Below are 26167 nucleotides of genomic sequence, written 5' to 3'. Positions count from 1 at the left end.
ACTACATAATGTTTATCCATTCCTCATTTGACGAACTTTTTGCCTATTATGACTAATGCTGCTTGAACGTTTGGATGTAAGTTTCTGTGCAGACATGTCTGCATTTCTCTCAGGTAGATACCTAAAAGTGGATTGCAGGGTTATATGGTAATTGTATATTTAACCTTTTGAGGAACTGCCAGTTTCCAAAGCAACTGTACCCTCTTAGGATCCCACTGGTGTAAGGATTACAATTTCTCCACACCCTTACCAACACTTACTATCTACCTTTCATTCCAGCCATCTTGGAATATGAAGTGGAATCTCACTGTAGTTTTGTCTTTGATGGCTAAGGACACTGAGCATCTTTTCATAGTCTTTGGTGGTGGTTGTTGTTGTTTTGTGTCTTTTTGCTATTTCCCGGGCCACTCTCACGGTATAAGGAGGTTCCCAGGCTAGGGGTCCAATCGGAGCTGTAGCCACCGGCCTATGTCAGAGCCAATGCAACGTGGGATCCGAGCCGCGTCTGCAACCTACACCACAGCTCACGGCAACGCCGGATCCTTAACCCACCGAGCAAGGGCAGGGATTGAACCTGCAACCTCATGGTTCCTAGTCGGATTCGTTAACCACTGAGCCACGACAGGAACTCCCGTTTTGGTTTTGGCCATGCCCACAGCATGCAGAAGTTCCTGGGCCAGGGATCAAACCTACGCCACAGCAGCAACCTGAGCCACTGCAGTGACCATGCCAGATCCTTAACCCATTGAGCCACATGGGAACTCCCGCATTTTTTTTTTCTTTCTTTCTTTCTTTCTTTTTTTTTTTTTTGTTTTTTGTTTTTTGCCTGCAACTGTGGCATGTGGAAGTTCCTAGGCCAGGGATCAATCCCAAGTTGCAGTTGCACTCTGCATTACAGCTGCAGCAATGCTGGATCCTTGACCCACTGTGCTACACAGGAAGGTCTATTCTTTTCATATTCTTGTTGGCCACAGTCTTCATTTCCCTCTTCCCAGCCCCCTGGTAATCTTTAATTTATAGTCTCTGTGAGGTTGCCTATTCTAGGTATTTCTTCAACATGGATTCATACAATATTTATCCAATTCGTGCTTATTTCACTTAGCATACTGTTTCCAAAGTTCATCCATGTTGTGGCATGTATCAGAACTTCATTAATTTTTATGACCGAATAGTATTCCATTGTCTGTATATGACCGTATTTTGTTTATCCACCCATTGATGTAACTTGTGGTGTTCCCACTTTTGTCTATTGTGAATAATGCTACAATGAACATTGATGTACAAGTATGTTAGAGACTCCATTTCAATTATTTTGGGTATATTCCTAGGAGGGGTATTTCTGGGTTGCTTAGCAAAATTCTCTCTCACTGAGGGTTCCAGGTCACTCTTTTGCATGTGGATCTATAGTTCTCCCCACTGTTAGCTGAAAAGACCGTTGTTTCCTTGTTGAATGGACTTGGCGCCTTGGTCAAAAATCAATTGGACATAGATGTATAGATGTATTTCTGGGTTCTCATTTCTATTCCACTGGTCCATCCTTATGCCAGTGCCACACAGTTTTGATTGCAGTTGTGCGATTGGGAAGTATGAGTCCTTTAATTTTGATATTTTTCAAGGTTGTTTGGCTATTTGGGACCCTCTGCAATTCCATATGAATTTGAGAATGAGCCTTCCATTTCTTTTTATTTTTGTTTTTTGTCTTTTTGCCTTTTCTAGGGCTGCACCCGTGGCATATGGAGGTTCCCAAGCTAGGGGTCGAATCGGAGCTCTAGCCGCCGGCCTACACCAGAGCCACAGCAATGCGGGATCTGAGCCACATCTGCAACCTACACCACAGCTCATGGCAACGCTGGGTCCTTAACCCACTGAGCAAGGCCAGGGATCGAACTTGTAACCTCATGTCAGATTCGTTAACCGCTGAGCCACGATGGGAACTCCGGCCTTCCATTTCTTAAAAAAAAAAAAAAAAAAAAAAAAAAAAAGGTCATTACTGTGATAGAGAGAGTACTGAATCTATAGATTGCTTCAGGTAGTACGGCCATCTTAACAATATTAAATCTTCCACTTCATCAATAAGAGATGTCCTAATTTTTTTATCCTAATTTATTCCAGCAGTATTTTTAGTTTTTGGTGTACATGTCTCCTACCACCTAGGTTAACTATATTCCTAGCTATTTTATTCTTGTGGATGCTATTGTAAATGGAATTGCTTTTCTGAATTTCTGCATACCTGTTCCCAAATTTTTTTTAAAAAAAATCATTTACCTGTGTTTAGGGGCTAGGACCTTGAGACTACCCATGCAGAGCTGTGCTGCACAGTTTGCCCACTAGGTGGAATGAAAGCTCTATAAATCTGAAAGACAGATTTGTTTTTTTTTTTTTTTTTTTTTTTTTTTTTTTTTTTTTTAGGGCTGCACCGTGGGCATGTGGAAGTTCCCAGGCTATGGGCAGAATTGGAGTTGCAGCTGTGGGCCTATACCACAGCCACAGCAATGCCAGATCTGAGCCACGTCTGCAACCTACACCATAGCTCATGCAATGCGGGATCCTTTAACCCACTGAGCCAGGCCGGGAATCGAATCCTCATCCTCATGGATACTAGTCAGGTTTGTTTCTGCTGCGCCACAATGGGAACTTCTCAAAAAACTTTTTGTTTGTTCATATGCTGGTCTGGATTTTTTCTCTTAAATGATGCTATTGTTGTTCATCTGTAACAATGCTAATATTTTCTATAAGATGTAGCTGATATGGTGTTTTCTGTCTACGGTTTTGACTTGGCTGCTGTTCTGGTAATGTACTTCAAGTAAAGGAATCTAGAGATAAAATACTTATATCTCCTAGGTGACAATAAAAGAATGCATTATGACATTAAACCCTAACAATGCAAGTTTCATAAATGACAATAGCAGAACATCCAGAATATTCCTAATCACCACTTTACTTGGTAGTCATCAAATATTTCTGTAAAAGTGTTGGCCACCATAGCGCACACAAATCCTAAAGTCCTTAGATCTTTCCTAGTTGTATCTTTTTGAGGGAAAACTGATGATTGTTTCAGACACCAGATGCCTTGGCCATAACCCATCTTTGTGATGCCAGAAGGCGTAATAGGAATTGTTTAGAACTAAAGTGCCCAGGAGCAGAAATAAGGAACAAAATTTAGCCTATATATTGGAGAGACTTATTTCAGGAATTATATGTAAGGGTTGGGAAGAGAATTAACTACATTGTAACATATGCCATAGAAAGTAAAAAGTCACAGAGATGTCCTATGTTTTAATAAGATGGGAGAATATCTGGGTTAGTTCTGACTTTGGTTGGAGAACTTGTCCCAGGATCCCACTAATATTCTTTCATAGGATCTTGCGACATCTAGATACTAACGGCACCAGGAATCCCTGGCCTCCTGCTCTCCTGTTCTGACCATGTGGCAGGCTGAGGAGTCCCTGTAAATTAGATCTTCCAGATCACTGTGTTGAGGATCAATTAAATGTCAGAGCCTAGTGAAGAATATTCATGACCACAGGAAAGGAAAAGCTCCAAAAGTTCTTTAAAACTTCTTACCTGCTGGGAGACTGGTTTTCTCCTTTTTCTGGTACAGCAGTTTTCAAACTTACTTGATTTTAGCAGCAGACTCTTGTAAAAATGAAATTTGACAGGGAATCTCAATGTATAGAATGTGAGTAGATTAACAAAAAAGACTAAGACCGCCATTTGAAAAGCCTCTCGATTTACCCCACAGGTGACCCCCGAAGGGTTTCCTGAAACTCAACCAGGTGGCTCTGCAGTGGTGACAACAGATGGAGTCCCACCCATCCCTGGCCAAGCTGCTCCCAAGATCATGACGCCCTCAGAGTCATCTTTGACTCACTGAACAATCAGTTATCAACTGCTCACTGTTTGCCAGATACTGAGACGGCTCCTGGGCACACAGAAAAGAGCCAGGCCTGATCTCATCCCAGAGCTCAGCCTAGCGCAGGTCGCCTTTCCCAACTCAGCAGTACTGTGGTTGCCAAGGCTGCTCTTTAACAATGCCTGTTCCTGGGTCTCACCGCAGAGATGCTAATTCACAAGGTAAGAGAGAGGTGGCACCTAGACACCTGCTTCTGTAATAAGCACTAACCTGGTAGGAGAGACAGAAACACAAAATTGTAAAAGTGTGCTGAGAGGAATGGCCAAGGCACTGGGAGCTGCCTTGGGAGGCCCACCCAAGTGGGCGAGGAGCACCCCAGGCTGATGGGATGAGACTCCCAGGGGCCAGCTGGGCTGCTGTGAAGTATCCCAGCGAGGGGCAATGATGGACTGAGTGAGGCCAGTGGTCAGCAGGGACAGTGACAACAATGCTAAGCACAGTCACGTATCCAGGACTTTACAGCAGCCCTCACTAATTCCCACAAGCCCCAAAGGACTTTTTTTTTTTTTTTTTAAACTATGGATGATATAGTGACCTTTTGAGAGGTTAGCAGTTTGCAGAAGGAGGGCCAGGACTGGAAATTAGGTTTGTTCCTCTTCAAACTCACACCTTCAGCTACGACTACAAACCGTATTGGCTCCTAAAGGATGTGGAAGAAAGAGTGAATTAAGACGAATGGTGAGAGGTAAATCCCAAAGGACTGGATGACTGGTTGGATGTGGGGTCAGGGAGTACTGTTGCTCAGGTGCCTGCCTGATGCGAGGAACCTGGGCCGGGAATACTGGAAGAGGAATCTGCTTAAGGTGGGAAATGCCTGACCATGATACATTTGCTGTAGGACCTAGGGACAACTGTGGGCAACTGGACAGATGGGTAGAAATGAGATGGAGACGCAGGCTGGGGGGCGGTGGGACCCATGACAGTCAGTGAGTCACTCGAGAAGCGGATGTAGAGAAAGAAGGGCAGAGGGGAATAGGCGTCTGCAGGGGAGGTGGGGAAGCAGGGGGCAGAGTTTCCAGGAGGGTGTGCAGCACCAAGGCCCAGGAGGAGAGTGACTGACAGCGCCTGTCAGAGGGGGTTGCGGATGACGGATGAGGGAGTTCTGGGAGCCCATTACGTTCACGGGAAGAAACAGCAGTAAAGGAGTGGGAAGAGCAGGTGCAAACTCTTCCTTTGAAACGTTTAGATGAGAAGTTGTGGGGGCAGTCTCCCAGATGCTGTGCAGTGGGGCAGGGGAAAGGAGTCTCCATTTCTAACAGACTCTTGGCCAATGGAGCTGTTGCTGCTCCTGGACAAGACTTGATGGAACAGAGTGAGAGAGAGGGTGGCCTTTAACTGAAAATGGAGATAGCAGCATAGGACTTCAAGCAGGGTAGTGACTTTGATCTGTTGTTCAACAATCAATGATTGATGGTGTACCTATTGTGTTTCTGCCTCTGGAAATACCAAGAATAATGATAACCTAGTTCCTGATGGTCATAACATGTGGTTCTGAGTCTTGGAGGGGAGTGTGTACAGGTTGAGATGTAACCAGAAGTGCTGACACCTGAGCCAGGCTTGGCTGGCTAAGACCCGACAACTGTGTGTAAGGTCAATTTGAAGGCGAGGGGGGTCCAGAGAACAGTGGAACTAGCGGCCACCCTCATATCACTAAGTAGTGACTCTGTGCTGAGATGTTTCCTGGTTAGGGTCTCAGCTTCCCTACAAACTCTCAAGACAGTGTCCTCTAATGTGGGGTGCCTGGGTGATTCTGGGAACCTGGCATCCAGCCCCATTTCTTCAGCTTCATGCTCAGTGTGTATTTGTGGAAAATACTAATTGTAAATGGTGACGCTCTTTAGAACTAAAATGACATCCCTGAGCCCAGAGTCTAGTGCAGGGTGTGTTCCACAGCTGGCCTGGGCACAACTGCCTGTCACACAGCGCGGTTGTGAAGGGGACTCTTGGAAACATGATTCTCATCTCGGTTCTACCCTCTGTGTGTGGTCACTCAGCACTTTTCCACCTCCTCCAACCCTAATTTGCTCATTTATAAAACAGGGACAGTAACACTTATGTGGGAAGATTACTGTGAGCTTAGAGCCATAAGCGGTAAAAGTCAGTGTTGATGGTGGGGCCAGAGGCCCAGCCCAGGGCTTCTGGCTGTTTCCCCACTCGCCACTTCACTGGCTCATCGCACAGGTTAAGCTCAGGTGCCAGCATGGTGAGGGTGCTGCCCTCATACCTGCAGCTCATTCTGGGGGGTTCACCCCCTTCTCCAACTAGCATCTTGCCTCTTTGCACTTGAACTGTATTTGTAGTGGGCAGGATAAATACATACCTAAAAAGAAAAAATGATTTTTCCTGGGTACAATGGGGAAAGAGTCTCTCTTTCCCTTTTCTTAGAGCATCTGCTCTAGAACACTCCCAAGTCCTTGTCTTTTGAGACATACATAAATGTTTTTAAAGGCTAGGTAGGCCTTTTTGCAGTTGTGCAACCCAGGAATGTTTTTTTCTCAAGGACCTGGGAGCCATCTCCACTTCCTGGAAACTCCTGGCTTCAAGATGCAACCCTACTTCCTATGGGACAGTCATGAGAAATGTGTTCCTCCGGATAAAGACATGTAGCAAACACAAGCGGCCACTGCAATTGCCGGTGAGCTTAGGTTGAGCCCTGACAAGCGATGCTGTCAAATCCTGTCACTTGAGAGCAAGGACGGAGGGTCACACATGCTTGGCTCCATAAATGGTGGGGTTACTTAGGGTCTTCAATGCCCACAGTGGAAAGCCCAAGAGGCCCCCACATACCAGTGTAAAGCATATTCCACACTGACGCTGCTTTCTTTCTCTGCCCCTCTGTGGAGAGGTTTGGCAGGCTAGCAGAAGACCTGTTCGTTATCCTTCCCAACACTGGGAACTTGCCTGGCTAGAAGGTGCTCTGGGAGAATTTGAACCACCTGACCGGAAGGAATGAGCCCTGCCTCGGTTGCGCAGTGGTGGCAGAGCAGGCTCTGGGCGCCTGCAAGGCTTCTGCCCGCTGCTCACGTGATGAGCAGGAGCCCCGCCCACCGTGTCAGCCCGCCCCGCCCAGTCCCTCCCACGCCCCGCCTGGCGCGGAGCAGAGCATCCTGGAGCAGCCAGAGCCCAGGGCATCTCGGGGGCGGAGCATCCTGAGTCTTGGAGCATCCCAGGCCGCGATTTGCAGCGGCTGCGGCGAGATGAGGGTCTGGAGCTCGGAGCACGTGTTCCGGTGAGCTGGCTGTGGCCGCAGTGCGTCCGGCCTGGGCCTAGGCTGTGCCCAAGGGCGAGCGGTGAGGTGGCAAGAGGGCCCGGGGTGGGGAGGATTGCGTCCTTGGACCCCGCTGGCCTGGTTTCACCGTGTACTGGGGCAGTCGTATGAGCCAGGAGTTAAGACCTGCCATGCTGCTGATCATGAGAGGGCGCCAGCGTGGGCAGGTGAAGGCTTTTAGCTCCAATGCTCCGTGAGTGTGGACCGCCTCCCCCTGATTAAAAATGCCCTCGTGACTTGTCATGTCATCTGTGACACTCTGTGATATTCTTTCATATTCTTTAAAGGAACAAAGGTTTTTAAATTCTCTGACCCTGCTTAGAACAGCATTTCATTTTTGAATTAAAACAATGCATGAAATAGAATTGTCTTCCTTTGGCCTTTTTATGTAAAATTATAAATTTATCAACAGGATTAAAAACTCTGAAATTATTTTAATGACATCTTTAGGCTTGATGGGATGAAGTTTTAGTGTTGAGTTTTGCATAGCTTGCAGCCTTTCTCAGCTGGGGTTCCATTCCCAGACTGACTCCAGAGATTTTCTCAGTTCTTCCAAGAATGGGACATGCCGGGCACCATCTAAGTGCAGAGAAGTTAAGTCATTGCAGATTGTAGATGCCCAGGCAGTGCACTCAGGTGGGGACTCCCCAGAAGTTCAGGAAGCATTGGTTGACAAGCAGAAGGGAATTGTCAGCTGTGAAAAGTCACAGATGATAAAATTCCCTAGCTTAAAACATACAACTCAATGACTCTTAGTAAATTTATGGAGTTGTACAAACCTCCACAGCCCAGTTTTAGAACATTCCTTATCCTACAGAGAACCATCATGCCATCTGCAGTCACTCTCCACTCCCTTCCCCAGCCTTAGGCAACCACTGATTTGCTTCCTGTTTCTGTGGATTTTCTGGACATTTCAGATAAAAGTGGTCATATAGCACTGGGCCTGGCTGCTTTCATTTAGTGTGATTGTTGAGGTTCATCCACGTGGTAGCTTGCGTCCCTATGTCAATCCTCACCTTGTTGTTGTATGTCCCTAGCACATAGTAGATGCTCAGTGAGAGGCTGAAGAATATCACCCTTTGAAGAGAGTGTGATTGTCCACCAAAGGAATTCCAGCCAACCCTGAGCTGCTGTGGACTAGGCACAGATCCCCTGCCATGGATTTCTGACCTGTGGGATGCAGCTGAGGCGAGGCCATGTGGCTGCCAGGGAGATTGATGTGGAGCTCTGCAGAGTGGCACTGAACTGGGAGCCTGGCTTCCTGGCTGGGCAGTTACCCAGCAGTTTTCCCCTTGCTTAGTCCCTTCAAATCCCTGATTTTTTTTTTTTTTGAAGATTATGCAGATTTTGTTTTCTTTTTATACTTGCTTTCTCTTTATATGTTGTTGAATATTTGATGGAAAATTAATAAATTTACTCTTTAATGGCGAAAAACCATCAGACACAAAAACTTGTCGTCTTAAAGTTTTCCTCTAATGTCCACATCCCGGAGACACCCTGGGACCTGGAGATCAGAGCCAAGGCAGCATAAACTCCTACATAAATGGAGAACCCTTTAGTTTAAATAGTAGTAGAAAATACAGGACTGATATAGAAACATATAGGAAGGGGCACTTAAAAATTAACAGGCTTTTTAATGCAGGTTTGTAAATCTCATGCTCACAGCACTGACTGAGATTTCAGATGGACCTATAACAAAATCTTCAATAACAGAGCCAACACGCATAGATTTCTAGCAGACCACACACTGCCTGAATTCCAGCAGCTCTCAGGGTCCATCTCAGAGAAGTAAGGGTTTGGAGGAGAAGATTCCCTAGAGCAGGCTTGCTTTCTCTCCAGGAGCAGGGAAAGCCCCCTCTAAATAAGAGAAATTGAACGTTACACGTAGGAGTTGTCCCCTCCCCAGTGCTGCTCTCTCCTCCTCTCTCCCATAGGCAGTCATGAACTTGGTAGGTAGCCTCCTGAAGGTCCACTTGATATTTGTGTGTATGCAGGTTTATACATAAACAAAATGTAATACTGATGGTTGTTTTAGAATAGAAATCAATGGCACCATCTTGTATGGATCTTTTCAGTTGTCCTTTCTTCTTACCAGTGTTTTCTTGAGATGTGTGTGTGTGTATCGGAGATCTATGTATATGTGTGCACACACATGCGTGCACGCACGTGCATTTGTATCTCAGCTGTATGATATTCCATTGGGTGAATAGTCACCATTTGTCCTTTTTCTTGTTGAAGGGGCATTGTTTCCCTCTTTATTACAAGCCCTACTGAAGTGACCTCTCCTGTATGTCTTTCTGGTCTACTTACTCGAGGGCCTGCTTAGGCTGGGAGTCCTCTAACTCTTCAGTCTAGGAACTCTTTACACTCTTAGAAAATGTTGGGGACCCCAAGCAGTTTTCGTTTATGTGGGTTAAATCTACTAACATTTACTGTATTAGAAGTTAAAACTGACATGTTTTAAAATATTCATTAAAATTAGCAATAATACTCCCATGACGTTAAAATAAATTTTTTTTTCATTCAAAAAACCTTGTTTCCCAAGCCCTCCCAAAGAGTAAGAGTGGCACTGTTTTGTTTATTTTTTGCTGATTTTTATCATGTCGGGCTGAATAGAAGATAACCTGATGCTCACATCTGCTTCTGCGTACAGTGTTTGCAGCTTGTTGTTCCAGTGGGAGTAAATGATTAAAATCCAGCCTCACATGGTGTGTGAATAAAACCCAGTTGTGAAAGGTAGGAGTGTTTTAATAGTCTTTTAAAATAGTCGTGGCTGTTCTTTGCTATTGCACAAAACAAGCAATAGTTTTTCAAGTTGATTGCAGGGTAAAATCTGACACGCCGACCAGAGTAATTAGCCCTTCTTGTACTTTGAGTGAGTCTTTCTCCTGTGTGATTTGTGACTTCTTGCACTGGTCACTTGAGTGTGTGGGTCACAGTGCAGCATGAAGCAAGCATCAGGCCCATGGTAGCAATATGCGATTTTGCTTTTCTTTTTAGGGCCATACCTGCAGCCTATGGAGGTTCCCAGGCTAGGGGTCAAATCGGAGCTGCAGCTGCCAGCCTACACCACAGCCATGGCAGCACCAGATTGCAGCCACATTTGTGACCTACAGCACAGCTCATGGCAACGCTAGATCCTTAACCCACTGATCAAGGCCAGGGATTGAATGTGCATCTCCATGGATATTGGTCAGGTTCTTAATCTGCTGAACCATAAGGGGAACTCCTGTAATGTGCATTTTCTCAAACTCCAATTTTTACTTGAACACTCAAGTTTTATTTTTAGCAGCAAAGGCTGACAGGTGTTTTCCTCCAAGTGATAGGCTCACTTCATTAATCTTTGAGCAAATGTCTGAGGCCCACTTCTGAGTGACCACAGTTTGTGGTTGGTACTGAGAGCCATGGTAGCTGGGAAAGAGCAGTAGACAGACTGCCCCCAGGACCACCAGTGTGCTGCTGTGGACTCACTCAGAGGAGCTTGGGGGTGCAGATAGAATAAAACAAGGCCCTTTCCTGTCTCATCAGGGACAGCCCAGGAGGTGCTGTGGGCTTCCTGAGTGCACAGCTCAGCGGTGACCAACATGCAGCCTGGCCTGGGCTCCACTCCTGGGGAGAGGCCTGCAGTTCTGGCTTAGCTCTTACTCCTGCAGCCTTGGCTTGTCTTGTGTTGTGTGGCCTGGAGGGCAGGCCCCTGGCAGTTTGGCCCGCAGGCTCCTGGGAGTGTGGAGGAGCCCCAGTTTTGTGGGCCTCGATCTGAGAACCGCAGGGCTGGCGTGGGGTCACTCAAGGTCTGAGCACTTTGCCTTCATCTTTTGGCTCATTTTGGACTCATTATTATGGACATTTCAAAAGTATGCAGAAGAGGGGACTAGAATAATGAGTGCAGTGCCGCCCTCAGGTTGACGGCACCTCCCACAGGTGGTCTGGTCTCATGAGCCCCTGCCCACTGCTGCTTCCCTTGGCTTGTTGTAGGGAGGTCCCAGGCACCCTTTGACCTCATCTCACTTCTTTTTACCGACATCCTTGCTGTGTGTAGAGCTGCCTTTTCTCCCCTCACCCCCCGTGTGGAACCCAGAATTGCTACCCACCAGGCCCCAGTGCTGCTACTGGCCTGTTCGTGAAACTCCTCAGGGGCCACCGTGGTCACTGTGAACCTCAGCCAAAGCCAGGGACCTTTATCCTGAGGATGAACTTGAGCAAGTCCCCCTTCTGCCTAACCCAGGGTCTCCCAGGGGTGGCGCCAGCTCATGTGTCCCCCCACAGGCCTGGCTTCCTGCTCCCATGCCCTCCTAGCACTTGACATTGCTGGACTTCTCCACTCTTGCTGGTGGAGTGAGTATTGTGCTATTTTCTATCATACCAAGTGAGTATTGCACTATTTTCTGTCACACCAAGAAGTGTGTGATACTGATGTATGTACTTAAACCTTCTAATGTAAAAATACTGTGTTTACCTCTTTCCTCCATTATTCTGTTGATGTCTGAGTTTTTCGGGGTTTTTTTTACTGTTTTTTTTTTTTTTTTTTTGTCTTTTCAGGGCCGCACCCACGGCATATCGAGGTTCCCAGGCTAGGAGTCAAATCAGAGCTACAGCTGCCAGCCTACGCCACAGCCACAGCAACATGAGATCTGAGCGGTGTCTGTGACCTGCACCACAGCTCACGGCAATGCCAGATCTTTACCCCACTGAGCAAGGCCAGGGATCGAACTCACATCCTCATGGATGCTAGTCAGGTTCATTAACCACTGAGCCAACACGAGGACTCCTGGGATTATTTTTTATGTAAGTGTTTTTTTTTTTTTTTTTCAGGGCTACACCCGTGGCATATGGAAGTTCCCAGCCTAGGGGTCAAACTGCCGGCCTACACCACAGCCACAGCAACACCAGATCCTTTAACCCATTAAGTGAGGCTAGGGATTGAGCCCGCATCCTCATGGATATTAGTTGGGTTCTTAACCCACCAAGCCACAACGGGAATTCCTTTATGTGAGTATCTTAAGCGGGTTGTATTTAGTTGAAATCTTTTATAAGAAAGGTGCCAAGTTTCTACGTAAAAGAAGTCTTGTGTGAAATATGCTTAATACAAATATTTATCAATTTTTAGATAATTTAATTATAGATAGCATAGCCTATTCTGCTTAAAGTAATGATTTTTATGGGAACTGCTCTGGGGAACTTGATTTACAAAGCTCACAGCTTGTTTCCTCAGAAGCCCCCCAGCCCTTCTGATTTTGTGAGTCTGTAGACTCTCTCTCCTTCCTTGATCTTGGTCACTGTGGCCCTGAGTGTTTTCTCTTGAGAAGAAAGGCCCCCTGTTCTCTGCAGAGGGACCAGGACCAGCCTCACATCTGCTCCTTCATCCCTTTATGTTAAAGCTAGTGGACGTCAGCTCACCGACACGATTCCATGACTGGAAAAAGTGTTTCTTTGTTAAGGAGAGGGACTTCCTGGCCTGACGATGAGAGGCCGTGATGTGTTGGGAAGATGGTGGAGGGGGGCCTGTTGCTAACTTTCTGACGAGTATTTTGTGAGGACAAAGGAAGTCTATGGTCAGTAAGTTATATTTTAAAAGGACATCAAATATGGAATAAAAACCTTCAATTGTTCATGATCTTTGATGTTTAATTTATGAATTCCATTCTAGGCATTTATCCTAAGGAAAAACTAGATGTATCGAAAGGCTGGTGTGCACAAACATTCACTGCTGTCTTTGTTTAACAGTGAAAGTTGGACACGCTCAAAGTAATCTGCCAGAGGGGACTGGTTAAACCACCGTCCACAGGGTGCCCTGCAGTGCAGCTGCTTGCGATCGTGTTTCTGAAAATAGCCTATCGACATAGGAGGATGGTCATCACCCGTTACATGTAAAAAGCCGGTGATCAGTGCACGCATGGAGCAGATCCTAGTTTAATTTCTAAACATGTGTGCACATGTGTGTCTCTAGGTCGGGGGCGTGGGCTGGGGCTGTACCTACTGTTCACACATGTGTGGACACCTCTGTGGGGCTGGATGCTTCCTGGGTGCATGCCTGCAGGTGGAGCCAAGACAGGCCTAGAGGAGTCCACCCCAACATAGGGACTCAGCCCCTCTGAGGGCTTCCAGCATAGATACTGCGCTGTCGGGAGCAGGGACAGCATTCAGTCTCTGATAGCAGGAAACAAACGGACACTGGTGTCCACCCCTTACCTCCAGGCTCAGCCTCAGGGATGGCAGGGGACACCCTCAGGTCCCACACAGACTGGTCTTCAGGTGGTGGAATGGTGCATACTTCTATTTTCTTCATCCTTTTCATTATTTTTTAAAAAATAGAACACACATTTTTCATAATCAGAAAAAACATGTGGCCATTTCAAGTCACTTACCCCTTGAAAGCTGGAACAAAGCAGTTGCTTCTGGACATCACAGCTGGGAAGCAGCTGTGGTCCATCGGACTGGGGCAGGTGTACTCTTCTGTCCTAAGGTGGGGCTGCAGGTATGGGAACCTGCTGTAACATCACTCACAGCCACAGGGCAGGCAGGTGGCAGAGAGGGGCTGCGGCCCCCTGGCTTCCTGTCCATGGAGCAGCTTGGAGGTGGGGGCTGTGACAGGCGGGGATGAGGACATTGTCTCACTGTGCCGAAGCAGCAGAGCAAAGGGATCTGCCCCTTTAGGATCTGGGGGGCCAGGGAAGGAGGCCCAGCCTGAGCCAGGTCTGAGCCCCTGGCCGCCCCCATCTCTGGGCCTATCTGGGTCCAGGGCCGACACCTCAGGTGTGTTCATTGGAGTCAAGCTTGAGAAACAGGGTTGACCTGATTTTGCACACCTGTCTGCTCATTTCCCTCTAGACACCCATGGGACACGGTTGTCAAGGCTGCCATGAGGAAGTACCCAAATCCGATGAACCCCTGTGTCGTGGGCGTCGATGTGCTAGAGCGCAGTGTGGACGCCCGGGGCCGGCTCCACAGCCACCGGCTCCTCAGCACCGAGTGGGGGCTGCCCGGCCTCGTGAAAGCGGTGAGCCCACAGCTGAGCCTGGCTACCCCATGGGAGCCCTGGCTATACCTGCTGGCCAGCTGGCACCCATCTACAGGGAGCTATAGCCCACTTAGAGAGTCATTCGGGGATTTCTGGGAAGCACAAGAAATGGTTTCTCTGTGAATTGAGTTAATTGTCTACCTGCGTGGTTCAGCACATCCCCCGTTCCACCTGATGGGGGTGTGCCCCCACCCACCACACCCATACCCCCTTCCTCCCGCTGCCCCTGCCCCCACCTCATACCCCCTCCCCCCACGACTCCCCCCTCTTTACCACACTGCCCTTGACCCCCACACCCCACAACCCCTTCCCCCACAAGTCCCACCTCTTTCTGCCTTCTCCACCATGGACTACAACCCCACCTGCTATACCCTTTCCCAGCTTCACCCTTCCCCCACCCGCCCCCAGCTCTATCACCCTGCTAGGTATGGCCTGAACCCCAGAGGTGGATCCCCACCGCAGGGGCCAGGGGGTCGGGGGTGGGGTCTGTCAGCAGCTGACCTGATGACTGGACCTCAGCGCTTCGTCCCCTAGCTCCCCCCCTGCTTTGTCCTCCATTTAAGCACTAGTCACTGCTGTCAGTCTGTCCCTGATTGCTGTGTCCATCTATCCCACCTGCTGCACAGAAGCACCTGGAGGAACTGGATGTGCCTCTGCAGCCAGACCTGTGTCCCCAGTTGAAGAGATGGGCAATTAATACAGAAGGGCACTTGGTGTTCCAGGATAAAATGACATTTGTAACCCGTCACTATGATGGCTTCGTTGTTTTTCAGATCTTGGGAACCAGTAGGACTTTGACATACATCAGAGAACGTTCAATTGTGGACCCAGTGGGGAAGAAGATGGAGCTCTGCTCCACCAATGTAAGCAGTGGCCACGATGAGCAAGGTGCCTGGTATTTCTTGGTGATGGTGCGTGATGATGTCATTTAATTTTGTTTCCAGCCTACCTTTGCTCTAAGTGATCTTTTATTTTTAACAGAAAGGCCGACTTGGTTTAGCAGTGTCTTACTTGTCTTTATTCCAGTACAAAAACGAATAGAAGAATGCACGTGGTGATGTGAACACACCTTTGTAACCAGCAGGCAGGCCAGGGCACAGACTATGGCATCCCTGCCGCCCGTGGGCCTCCCCAGCCACCCCCGCCCCAGCCACTGTCTGCCTTCCAATAGCACACATGGCTCTTTGCAGTCGAGGAGATGGCCGCGTTCCTCCTGCCCTCCTCTCTCACGTCCTATGTTTAAAAACAGTCTATATTGGCCTGATACAAATTCAGAGAGCACACTGGGGAAAATGCGTCGGCTGGAAATAAGGTTTATGTCTTGTCCTTCCCCCTGTGAGTCATGTCCCTGGGTGAACACTCCGAGGTTTACTGCCTGGATCTCTGCCCATGGCCTCTTCCCTTGGCCTGGGCAGCCCTTGTGCAGAGTTGCAGGAAGCCAGGCAGGTGTTTCCACATCAGCCATTCCTGACAGTTGATATATTTGTGCTCTCCCCTCCTTCGCTCAGAAAATTCCACCTCCTCCTTCAAAAAGCTTTACCGTCAGTAAAGAGGGGCAGTTCTTGCTGCATGAGTTCTGGTGGAAAGGAAGGGGTTTGGGCAGGATGGTGGCACCTGTACCTGCTTGTCACTGAATTGCTGTATGGCTGCTAGTGTTAGTGATCAGCCTTTTCTGAGTGTCACCCTCCTTGTCTAAAAAAAGAACAAGCCTCACAGTATTGTTATGGGGATTGATGAAAGAAAATAAAATTTATTAATTACAGCACCTGGCATAAAAATGTTGCACATAAAATGATAATAGCTAATGAGCCTGGCTCAGGTTTGGGTGGGGTGTGGAGAGGGGGACAGTGACAATCGCCAGAAGGAAAGGCCAGGAAGTGTGGTCTCCCTGGGAATTGCTGTGGCTGTGCCTCCTGGGCCTTGGTGTTTCTTCCGCTCAGCTCTGGTAAGTGCAGGTTTGGGGCCAGGAGACTATGGGCAGATGGTCTGGGAAGAAATGCAAGAGAAATAGGACCTACAGCCATTGTTTCCTTTTTTAAGATCACACTCACCAACTTGGTGTTGGTGAGCGAGAGGCTGGTGTACACACCCCACCCGGAGGACCCAGGAATGTAAGCGCAATGTTGAATCCCAAGGCTGGGGGGGGGGTCCCCTCCCTCGGGCTGCTCAGCCCTCCACTCCTCACTCTCCTGCAGGACCGTGCTCACTCAGGAAGCCGTCATTACTGTGAAGGGGATCAGCCTCGGCAGCTATCTGGAAAGTTTAATGGCCAACACGATATCATCCAATGCAAAGAAGGTATGACCCCTAGATATTCGGGGGCCAGGTGAGGGGTCACGTGGAGCGTGCCGCCGGCCTATCCACAGCTGATTCTCCCCCCGGGCAGCGGGGGGCGCTCCAGGCCGGGGGAGGTGCGGGCTGAGCCCAAAGCACAAACCAGAGAGGCAGCTGCCACCACCATGAGCTGAGCTACCTGGGCTCAGTGGGCAAGGCAGCCCGCCACAGTGCAGGACTGGTGTTGGCACGGGCAGGGAGGACGTTCTGGGTTTTTGGCGGTTTTGTGTTCAGTAGGCTCTGGCTGGCTGTGGCGGAGCCTTTCCATCTGCGGACTTTCCCTGGAGTCAGCTGCCACCTTTACCTCTCTCTCTGGCGGACTGTGGGAGCCAGCTTTGCGGAGGGCACAGGAGAAGGAGTTGGCTCTGCCCTGGCTGCCTCCAGGAGCCAGCAGAATGAGTTTGGGTGTTTGGGAGGAAGATGGTACACACCGCCGGCAGTGCCAGGCGCTGTAGTAGGGCCTGGCTGCTTGCCTGACTGTTTTTGATCAGAAGAGAGTCTTCATTCTGGGATCATTGGGATGGCAGCTAAACCGTTCTTCCCTTCCTACTGCTTGGTGGAAGTGCCATTTATGCTTGTGTTTAGGCTCGTTAGTCTAGTCACTGACACAGGACCAGCTGCCCTGTTTTAGAGAAATTCAGACTTGGGGAAGGTTGGCAGTAGCTCAGCTCAGTATAGGGAGGTCGGGGAGCCCCAGTGCAGATGGCATGCATCTTATCCACACTGCAAGCCCAGGGACAACCTGACCAATTCATTGTGTGTCTGGCTTAGGGTGGGCCTAAGTATTCGCTGAAAAGAATGTTCTGGGGGAAGGCAACACTTGGTGAGTCCATGGTCACCTAAACCCTTTATGGGAAAAGTCAGGGGAAATGCAGTGAGGCCAAAGAATGGTCTTTGTATTTTTTTTTTTTTTTTTTTTTTTTTTTTTTTTTTTTGGTTGCTTCTGCGGCATATGGAAGTTCCTGGCCAGGGATCGAATCCAAGCTGCACTTTTGACCTATGTCACAGCTGAAGCAATGCCAGATCCTCAACCTTCCATGCTGTGGCGGGAACTCCCCAAATAACCGTCTTTTATTTTCCTGTGTTTGGGGGGTTGCTATGTTGGAGGCCTCGCGCTGGGGTACCATGTGACAGCATCCCAGACCAGCTGGGAGCTGCCCAGGACATTTAGTGGCCTGCAGGGGAAGAGGCAGGTGGCCCTGCAGTTCTGGAGCCTGAGGTTAGGGGCAACTCACAAGGAGGCTGAGGGGCAGTGCCCCCCCCCCCATCACTGCCCTAGGAGCTCATGGCATGGTTGGGGTGCAGGCTCGGCTTAGCTCAAGCTGGTGCATGCCAGCTTATTTCTAAGAAGCTGCCTGCTCTAGTCGCTGCTGTAAAGCTGCAGGGCTGTCCTCTTTGCAGATGCAACCTGCAGTAGCTGGCTGGCTGCAGGGACAGGCTGCACTTCTGACACCTCGTTGAAATCCTTCTGTGTTGCTCCAGGGGTGGGCTGCTATTGAGTGGCTAATTGAAAATGCCGAAGGCGCCGCGAGCTAACGAGGCCTGCAGCGCCCCTTGTGCTGAGCGGCGGTAACCACGGATTCTTGACGGGGAGAATCTGGCACCCCCTCAGCGCCCCGCTTGGCGTGCGTTCTGGGAGGGGTCTGAAGATGCTGCCGCAGCGGGGCTCCAGCCCTGCGGTGAAAACCTCTTCCTAACTCCCCGGCTCCTGGCAGGATTTATGTTTTGGGAGGAAACTTGCACGTTGTTGTCTGCCTCTACCGGGGACTCAGCCGCTCCTGCAGACCATTCCCACCCAGTATGTGGCCACGTGTCCCGGGAATGGCGCATCCTTAGCAGAGAGACGCTCATGAGCAGGTCCAGACAGAGTGACAGCGGACATGGGGGGCAGTCTCCCTTCGGGGTGAGACTGGAATATCTACCCATATTCTGGTGAAGATGCCCTGGGCCCATCTCCCTGCTCACTGCCAGCTGTGTTCCTTTAGTGGCAGAAGCCATTTCGAGCACCTCCTTGAGCTTCACAAACACTCTTGGTTTCCTAGGCCACGTGGCTGGAGTGTCAGCAGATTTGACACTCATGGGGTCAGCAGTCATCTCCGTACTTCGTAAGGTCAGCGTTTCCTGTGTCCCTCTTTTCAGGGACTCCTTCCACTCCTGCCTTGAAATTCCTCCTGCTTGTGGCTTTCCAAGCTGTGCTGCTCTGGGCCCATCTTCCCCTGTGTCTGTCTGTCTGCAGCATGTGTGCACACAGAGCGCCTCTGTCAGCAGACTTGAGCCCTGTGGTTCAGGCTCCTTTAAAAACTGCCTGCTCAGGAGTTCCCGTCGTGGCGCAGTGGTTAACGAATCCGACTAGGAACCATGAGGTTGCGGGTTCGGTCCCTGCCCTTGCTCAGTGGGTTAACGATCTGGCTCTGGCGTTGCCGTGAGCTGTGGTGTAGGTTGCAGACGCGGCTCGGATCCTGCTTTGCTGAGGCTCTGGCGTAGGCTGGCGGCTACAGCTCCGATTCAACCCCTGGCCTGGGAACCTCCATATGCCGCGGGAGCGGCCCAAGAAATAGCAGCAACAACAACAAAAGACAAAAAAAAAAAAAAAAAAAAAAAAAATTGCCTGCTCATTTTGCTTAACCTGCTGAAGCTGTCCTTCGCCTTGAACCCAAGGTCATAATTTTCTTCCTTGGATATACCGCTAGAGTGATCACATACAGAGAGCCTGCCTGCCTTGTGCATGTATGTGTGTTCAATGGGGTGTGTGTGTGTGTGTGGTTTATGTGATGTGTGTTGCAGTGAAGTTACGCGTGTGTATATGTGATGTGTGGTGTATGTAGTATGTCTCTGGTGTGTTTGTGGTGTGTGGTAAGCATCAAACATGTGCAGGTGTGTGCTGTGTATGATTTGTGCATGATGTTGTATAGTGTTGGTGGTGTGTGGGTATGCAGTATATATGTGGGGTGTGTGTGGTGCCTGTGATGTGTAGGGTGTGTGTGATGAGTATGCGTTGGGCGTGTGTAATGTGTCTGTGATGTATAGGGTAAGTGTGAGGTGTGTGTAGGATGTGTGTGGTGTGTATATGGGCGTGTGTATGATGTGTGGAGTATGTGTGTATGATGTGGGTATGAGTGTGATGTGTGTGTCTTGTAGGATGTGAGTGCAATGTGTGTGATATGTATAGTATGTGGTCTGCAAGTGTGATCTGTGGGGTGTGTGGTGTGTGTAGGGTGTTGTGTGTGATGTCTATGATGGTCGTGTGTGTGTGGTGTGTGTGATGTGTGGTGCATGTGATGTGTGGGGTGTGAAGTGTATGAAGTGTGTGTATGTGAGACATGTGGTATGTGTGTGATGTATTAGGTGTGGTATGTGGTCTGCCTGTGTGTAAGGTGTGGGGTGTGTGTGATGTGTGTGGTGTGGTCTGTGGGGGGGGGTATATGTGTGTGATGTGTCTGTGATGTTGTGGTGTGCTCTGCGTGTGTGTTGTATGTGAGGTGGGCATGTGGTGTGTGGCCTGCCTGTGTGTGGTGTGTGTGTGTGATGCTCTCCCTTTGTGTCGTGGACTCTGTGCCACTCTGTTTCCTCATGAACTAGAACTAAACTGGCTTGATCTTTAGTCAGATGACTCACCCCAAAAATTGAGAAAGGTAGAAGAGGAAGCCAGGGAGGAAGACATGGGGTGTGGACGGGTGGGATCTGCAGAGTCACAGCCTCCGCCAGGCTCACCCAATCAGGCCCTCCAGGAGCTTGTGGGCAGGAGCCCCAGTGGCAGCGCCTATGGAGCGAAGTCGTGGAACCGACACGCTGAGAGGAGGCCCCCAGGCCGGGTTTGCTGGCAGTGGTGGGGCCTTGTCTGTCCTTCCTCAGCTTCGGCTCGAGCTCCCTGCTGACCGGGTCTCACTGAAGAGCTTTGCTCTTTGGAGATGACTCCCTGTGTCCCTCACCTGCCCATGGTCCAGTTTCACCTCCAGTCTCTTCACACACATCTGGCCATCAGCTGTCACCCAAGACATGGTGGCTGTGTGCCCTTCTCTTATCCCATCATGGATAAGCACACACTAGAGTAGGGTGGTTCCCCATCCCCCCACCAGTGGTGACAGAGGGACAGAATTGGTCAGCAGAGCCACACACTCTGCCCCAGGCTGCAGCTACTGTCATGCCATCTGGGACCACTGCCCGGATGCGGCCTGTGTTACTCCTCACCACCCAGGCCTGTCCTTTGCAAGGAGGCACCCAGAGCCACCATCAGGAAGTAGTGGCCAAAGTGCATGTGGTTTCAAGCTCTCTGCTGTCCTGTTACCATCAGGGTACCTCCAATTAGGCATTTCAATTTTCTCAACTTTTACAAGTAAAATGTATTATCTCTTTTAGTGTCTTTCAAATTATAAAAACTTGAGAGGTCTCCTTTATAAAGGATGGGTAGATCTGTAATCTATGACTTTTAGATACTGCTTTTCCCTTGGTGATAGTACTTCTAATCCTAAGTGAAATTAAATTCATTATTATTTTTATGAGAATATTTTATGCACATAGTTAAGGTGAAATGGACGTAAAAGATTTTTGACAAAAGCAGTTCCTCTTACTCCTTCTGCAAACATGCTTCTATCCTTCTGAGACCACTCTTTTGGCAATTTGAGCATTTACTGTTAGATTTCTGAATAAATAAGCATGTTCTGCTGTTTCTTGATTCAACAATTTTGTTATTTTTTAATTTTATTTTTTAATTGATGTGTAGTTGATATACAATATTGTGTTAATTTATGCTGTACTGCAAAGTGTTTCAGTTATACATCTATATACATTATTTTTTAAAATGTTCTATTCCATTATGGTTTATCGCAGAATATTGTGTATAGTTCCCTGTGCTATAGTAGGATTTTGTTGTTCATTCTAATTACGGTAGTTTGTATCTGTTAACCTTAAGTCACAATCCATCCCTCCCCCATCCGCCTCCTCCTTGGCATCCACAAGTCTGTTCTCTATGTCTGTGAGTCTGTTTCTGTCTCATAGATATGTCCATTTGTGTCATATTTTAAATTCCACATGTAAGTGCTATCATATGGTATTTGTCGTTCTCTTTCTGACTTCACTTAGTATGGGACTCTGTAGTTCCATGTTGCTGCAAAAGCACTATTTCATTTTTTATGGCTGAATAGTATTTTATTGTGAATATGTACCACATCTTAATCTGTTCCTCTCTCCATGGACATTCAGGTTGTTTCCATGTCTTGGCTATTGTGAAAAGTGCTACAGTGAACATTGGGGTGCATATATCTTTTTGAATTATAGTTTTGTCTGGATATATGTCCAGGAGTGGGATTTCTGGGTCATATCATAGTTGTACATTTAGTTTTCTGAGGAACCTCTATACTGTTTTCCATAGTGGTTGTACCAATTTACATTCCTACCAACAGTGAGGAGGGTTCCCTTTTCTTCACACCCTCTCCAGCATTCGTTATTTGTAGACTTACTAATGATGGCTATTCTGACGCTTGTGAGGTGACACTTCATTATAGTTTTGATTTGCATTTCTTTCATAATTAACAGTGTTGAGCATCTTTTCATGTGCCTGTTGGCCATCTGCATGTCTTCTTTGGAGAAATGTCTGTTTAGGTTTTCTGCCCATTTTCGATTAGGTTGTTTGTATTTTTGTTGTTGTGTTGTACCAGCGTAATTAATTTGTAAATTAAGCCCTTGTCAGTCACATTGTTTGCAAATAGTTTCTCCCATTATGTAGGTTGTCTTTTCATTTTTTTAATGGTTTCCTTTACTGTGCAAAAGCTTGTAGGTTTGGTTAGGTCCCATTTGTTTATTTTTGTCTTTATTTCTATTGCCTTGGGAGACTGACCTAAGAAAACATTGGTACAATTTATGTCAGAGAGTGTCTTCTAGGAGTTTTATGGGGGTCATTTTTTGTTTGTTTGTTTGTTTTTGTTTTTTTTGTTTTTTGCTTTTTAGGACCACACTTGCAGCATATGGAGGTTCCCAGAGCTACAGCTGCCGCCTACACCACAGCCACAGCAATGTGAGATTTGAACCACGTCTGAGACCTACACCAGAGCTCACAGCAATGTCGGATCCTTAACCCACTGAGTGAGGCCAGGGATGGAACCTGAAACCTCATGGTTCTTAGCTGGATTCGTTTCCCCTGTGCCACAATGGGAACTCCTGGTGCCATGTCTTATGTTTAAGCCTTTAAGCCATTTTGAGTTTATTTTTGTGCATGGTGTGAGATTGTGTTCTTCATCAATTTGCATGAGGCTGTCCAACTTTCACACTGACACTTACTGAAGAATCTGTCTATTCTGTATTACATGTTCTTGCCTCCTTTGTTGAAGCTTAATTCACCATGGGTGTGGGGGTTTATTTCTGGGCTCTCTATTCTGTTCCATTGATCCATATGTGTCTGTTTTGTTCCAGTACCATGCCATTTTAATTACTATAGCTTTGTGGTATTGTTTGAAGTCTGGGAAGGTTATGTCTCCTGCTTAGTTCTTTTTCTTTTTTTTTTTTTATTTTCATTTTCCCACTGTACAGCAAGGGGGTCAGGTTATCCTTACATGTATACATTACAATTACATTTTTCCCCCACCCTTTCTTCTGTTGCAACATGAGTATCTAGACAAAGTTCTCAATGCTATTCAGCAGGATCTCCTTGTAAATCTATTCTAAGTTGTGTCTGATAAGCCCAAGCTCCCGATCCCTCCCACTCTCTCCCCCTCCCATCAGGCAGCCTAGTTCTTTTTCTTCATGATTGCTTTGGTGATTCTGGGTCTTTTCTGTTTCCATATAATTTTAGGATTATTTGTTTTAGTTCTGTGAAGAATGTCATGGGTAATTTGATAGGGATTACATTAAATCTGTAGATTGCTTTGGGTAACATGACCATATTAACAATGTTAATTCTCCCAATCCAAGAGCATGGGATATCTTTCCATTTCTTTGTGATTGAACAATTTTAGACATTATCTCTTGACTTCCTGCTGCAATAGATTATTTTCTTTCTCTTAAATCTTCCCATTCCCATTTCCCCAATATAGCTTTGTCATAACTTATAATTAAAAGCACATTATTATTATTTTGGTAATTTAAAAATACATCATTATTATTTATTACTGAGGGAAGAAGTATACTGTAATTACATTTTCTTCCTTAATAGTTATTTTCCCCCTCGAAGGTAATTGTCTTATCCTTTTCCTCTGTTTAATTTTATTTTTTCCATTTTTTTTTTAGGGCTGCACACGGGCATATGAAAGTTCCCAGGCTAGGGTCAAATCAGAGCTGCAGCTGCCAGCCTATGCTACAGCAATGTGGAATCCGAGCTGCACCTTCAGCTTACACTGCAGCTCATGGCAATGCCAGATCCTTAACCCACTGAGTGAGGCTAATTTTATTTTTTAGAAGTCTCTGGCTGAGTCCTCCCACGGTCTTCACCCACTCTTTGTAATGCATGTGACAACCTTTCCACAGGTCAAACCCTGCAGGTAGTGCGGTCCTTTCCCATTCCCCTGGTGCTGTCCTTCCTGGAGGCCAGTCTCGCTCTCTCTGACCAGCAGCTGCATGGCTGTCATCCCTCTTGGCCCTTCACGCCTCCTGGAGCTCTTGTCTCCTGGCCTCCCTGCCTTCCCTCTCTCTTTTCCTACAGCAAGATGGGGAAAGACACCCCATAGTGGCTTCCAAGACCTGGCATCTGAAAATGTCCCTTCTGTCTCATTCCACACCCAAAGCTTGGTTGGACGTATAATTATAGATTAAAAATACTTTCACTCAGAATTTGGAAGGCACTGCTCTACTGTTTTCCACCCCAATTCCTGATCCTCTGTATATAGCTTCTTTGCACTCTGAAAGCTCTTAGGCTCTCTTTGTCCCTGATGTGAAATTTCATTTGGTTCAGCCTTGTTTGAAGACATCTTTTAAAAGCTCACTCTGCTGCACTGTGCGTGTAAGTTCCTGGTGTTGGTGCTGTGCTACAATTACATAAGATGCTACTGAGGGAGGTGGGTAGAGGGGACATGGGGTGTTCCTGTACTACCTCTGTGGCTTCCTGTGAGTCTATAATAATTTCGGAATTAAAGCTTAAAATAATACATAGTGACATCACAGAAAATGGCAGAGGAGGTGTTCCAAGACTCAGTTCCCCCACTGAAACAGTAAACTGGCTCCAAATGACAGAATCAACTTCTGGAGAACTCAGGATTCTAATCAAATACCTAAACCAACCAGGGGTGCCAAATGAATCTTGATTAACTTACCCTGCAGATTTTGGACTTGGTAGCTTCTGTAATTAGCACAGCCAATTCCTTACATCTCTGTGTATGTGTGTGTGTGTGTGTGAGTGTACACACACACATTCTAGTGGTTTTGTTTCTCAGGAGAACCATGACTAATACACTGTTGAAGCTAAACTGTTATCAATTCAAACTAGATTTTTAAGATGATAATTATAATCATAGGGTAAAAATATATAGAAAATATATATAGAAAATAAAGAAGGAATCAAGATAGTATACTAGAAAAAATCAATCAAATATAACAGAAGACAGTGAAGAAAGAATTCAGGAAGAAAAGGTTATGGAAATTATAGAAAAAAATAGCAAAATATAAGGAGTTAGTGCTTCTTTAGCATCTACTTATTGGCAAATGGATTAAAATCACCAATTAAAAGAGATTGGCAGAATATGAGTTCCTGTTGTGGCTCAGCAGAAACAAATCTGACTAGCCTCCATGAAGACACAGGTTCAATCCCTGGCTCACTCAGTGGGTTAAGGGTCTGGCGTTGCTGTGAGCTGTGGTGTAGGTTGCAGATGTGGCTCGGATCCCGCATGACTGTGGCTATGGTGTAGGCTGGTAGCTGCAACTCCGATTCGACCCCTAGCCTGGGAACCTCCATATGTCGAGGGTGCAGCCCTAAAAAGCAAAAAATAAATAAATAAATAAAAAAGAGGTTGGCAGAATGGATGAAAAACATGATCCTTCTGTATATACTGCCTACACAAGACTCACTTTAGTGCCAGTGACATAAGTAGGTTGAATGTGAAAGGATGGAAAAAGATATTCCATGTGAATAGCAACCAATAATGGGTGGCCACACTAATATCAGAAAAAGACTTTAAGTCAAAAATTGTTACAGGCAACAAGGGAAGATTGTATATTTACACAAGGGCCAACTAACTCATCAAGAAGATAGAAGTTAAAACTGTATACACACCACACTATGGAACCCCCAACTCTGTGAAGCAAACAGCAGAAGAGAGAAAGAGGCAATTCTACAATAATAGAGACTTCAGTAATCCATATTCAATAATGGATAGAACATCTAGACAGAAGATCAGCAATGAATGGAACACTTAAGGTACACTATAAACCAACTTGACCTGACAGACATATATAGAACCCTTCACCCAGGAACAGCAGAAAACACATTTTTTTTTCTGAAAAGCACATGAAATATTCCCCAGGATAGACATATATAAGGCCAAAAAGACACAAGTGTCAGTAAACTCAAGAAGACTTCAAAGTATATTTTGTGATCACAGTGAAATGATAGCAGAAATCAATAGCATAAGGAAAACTGAAAAATTAAAAAAATATGGAATCAAAAAGCATGCTTCTAACAACCAGTGAGTCAAAGAAGTTACAAGCGAAATTA

The 26167-nt window shown here is 47.0% G+C and overlaps 1 protein-coding gene across 13 annotated transcripts in view; it reads left to right on the top strand.

Moving 5' to 3' along the window:
- PRELID3A (PRELI domain containing 3A) overlaps positions 1 to 26167 on the top strand; it is a 60664-nt gene that overhangs the window by 21278 nt on the left and 13219 nt on the right. For 3 of the 13 annotated variants that reach the window (XR_002344989.1, XM_021096041.1, XM_021096032.1), the window contains exons 2-8: positions 3743 to 4074; positions 6414 to 6548; positions 6759 to 7142; positions 14010 to 14178; positions 14973 to 15087; positions 16240 to 16310; positions 16395 to 16497. Coding sequence is in view for 12 of the 13 variants with exons in the window: in XM_021096041.1 (XP_020951700.1) it covers positions 7111 to 7142; positions 14010 to 14178; positions 14973 to 15087; positions 16240 to 16310; positions 16395 to 16497 (490 nt within the window). In the remaining variant the exon portion in view is untranslated. Of the gene's footprint in view, positions 1 to 3742; positions 4075 to 6413; positions 6549 to 6758; positions 7143 to 14009; positions 14179 to 14972; positions 15111 to 16239; positions 16311 to 16394; positions 16498 to 18015; positions 21531 to 26167 lie in introns of those variants that run through there. The other 10 variants (XM_021096038.1, XM_021096037.1, XM_021096036.1 and 7 more) reach the window with 8 other exon arrangements.

The sequence above is a fragment of the Sus scrofa genome, chromosome 6 (assembly GCF_000003025.6).
Source record: "Sus scrofa isolate TJ Tabasco breed Duroc chromosome 6, Sscrofa11.1, whole genome shotgun sequence".
Taxonomy (NCBI): Eukaryota; Metazoa; Chordata; class Mammalia; order Artiodactyla; family Suidae; genus Sus; species Sus scrofa.
The sequence above is the reverse complement of the archived record's forward strand: the minus strand, read 5'-3'. Positions and strand labels throughout refer to the sequence as shown.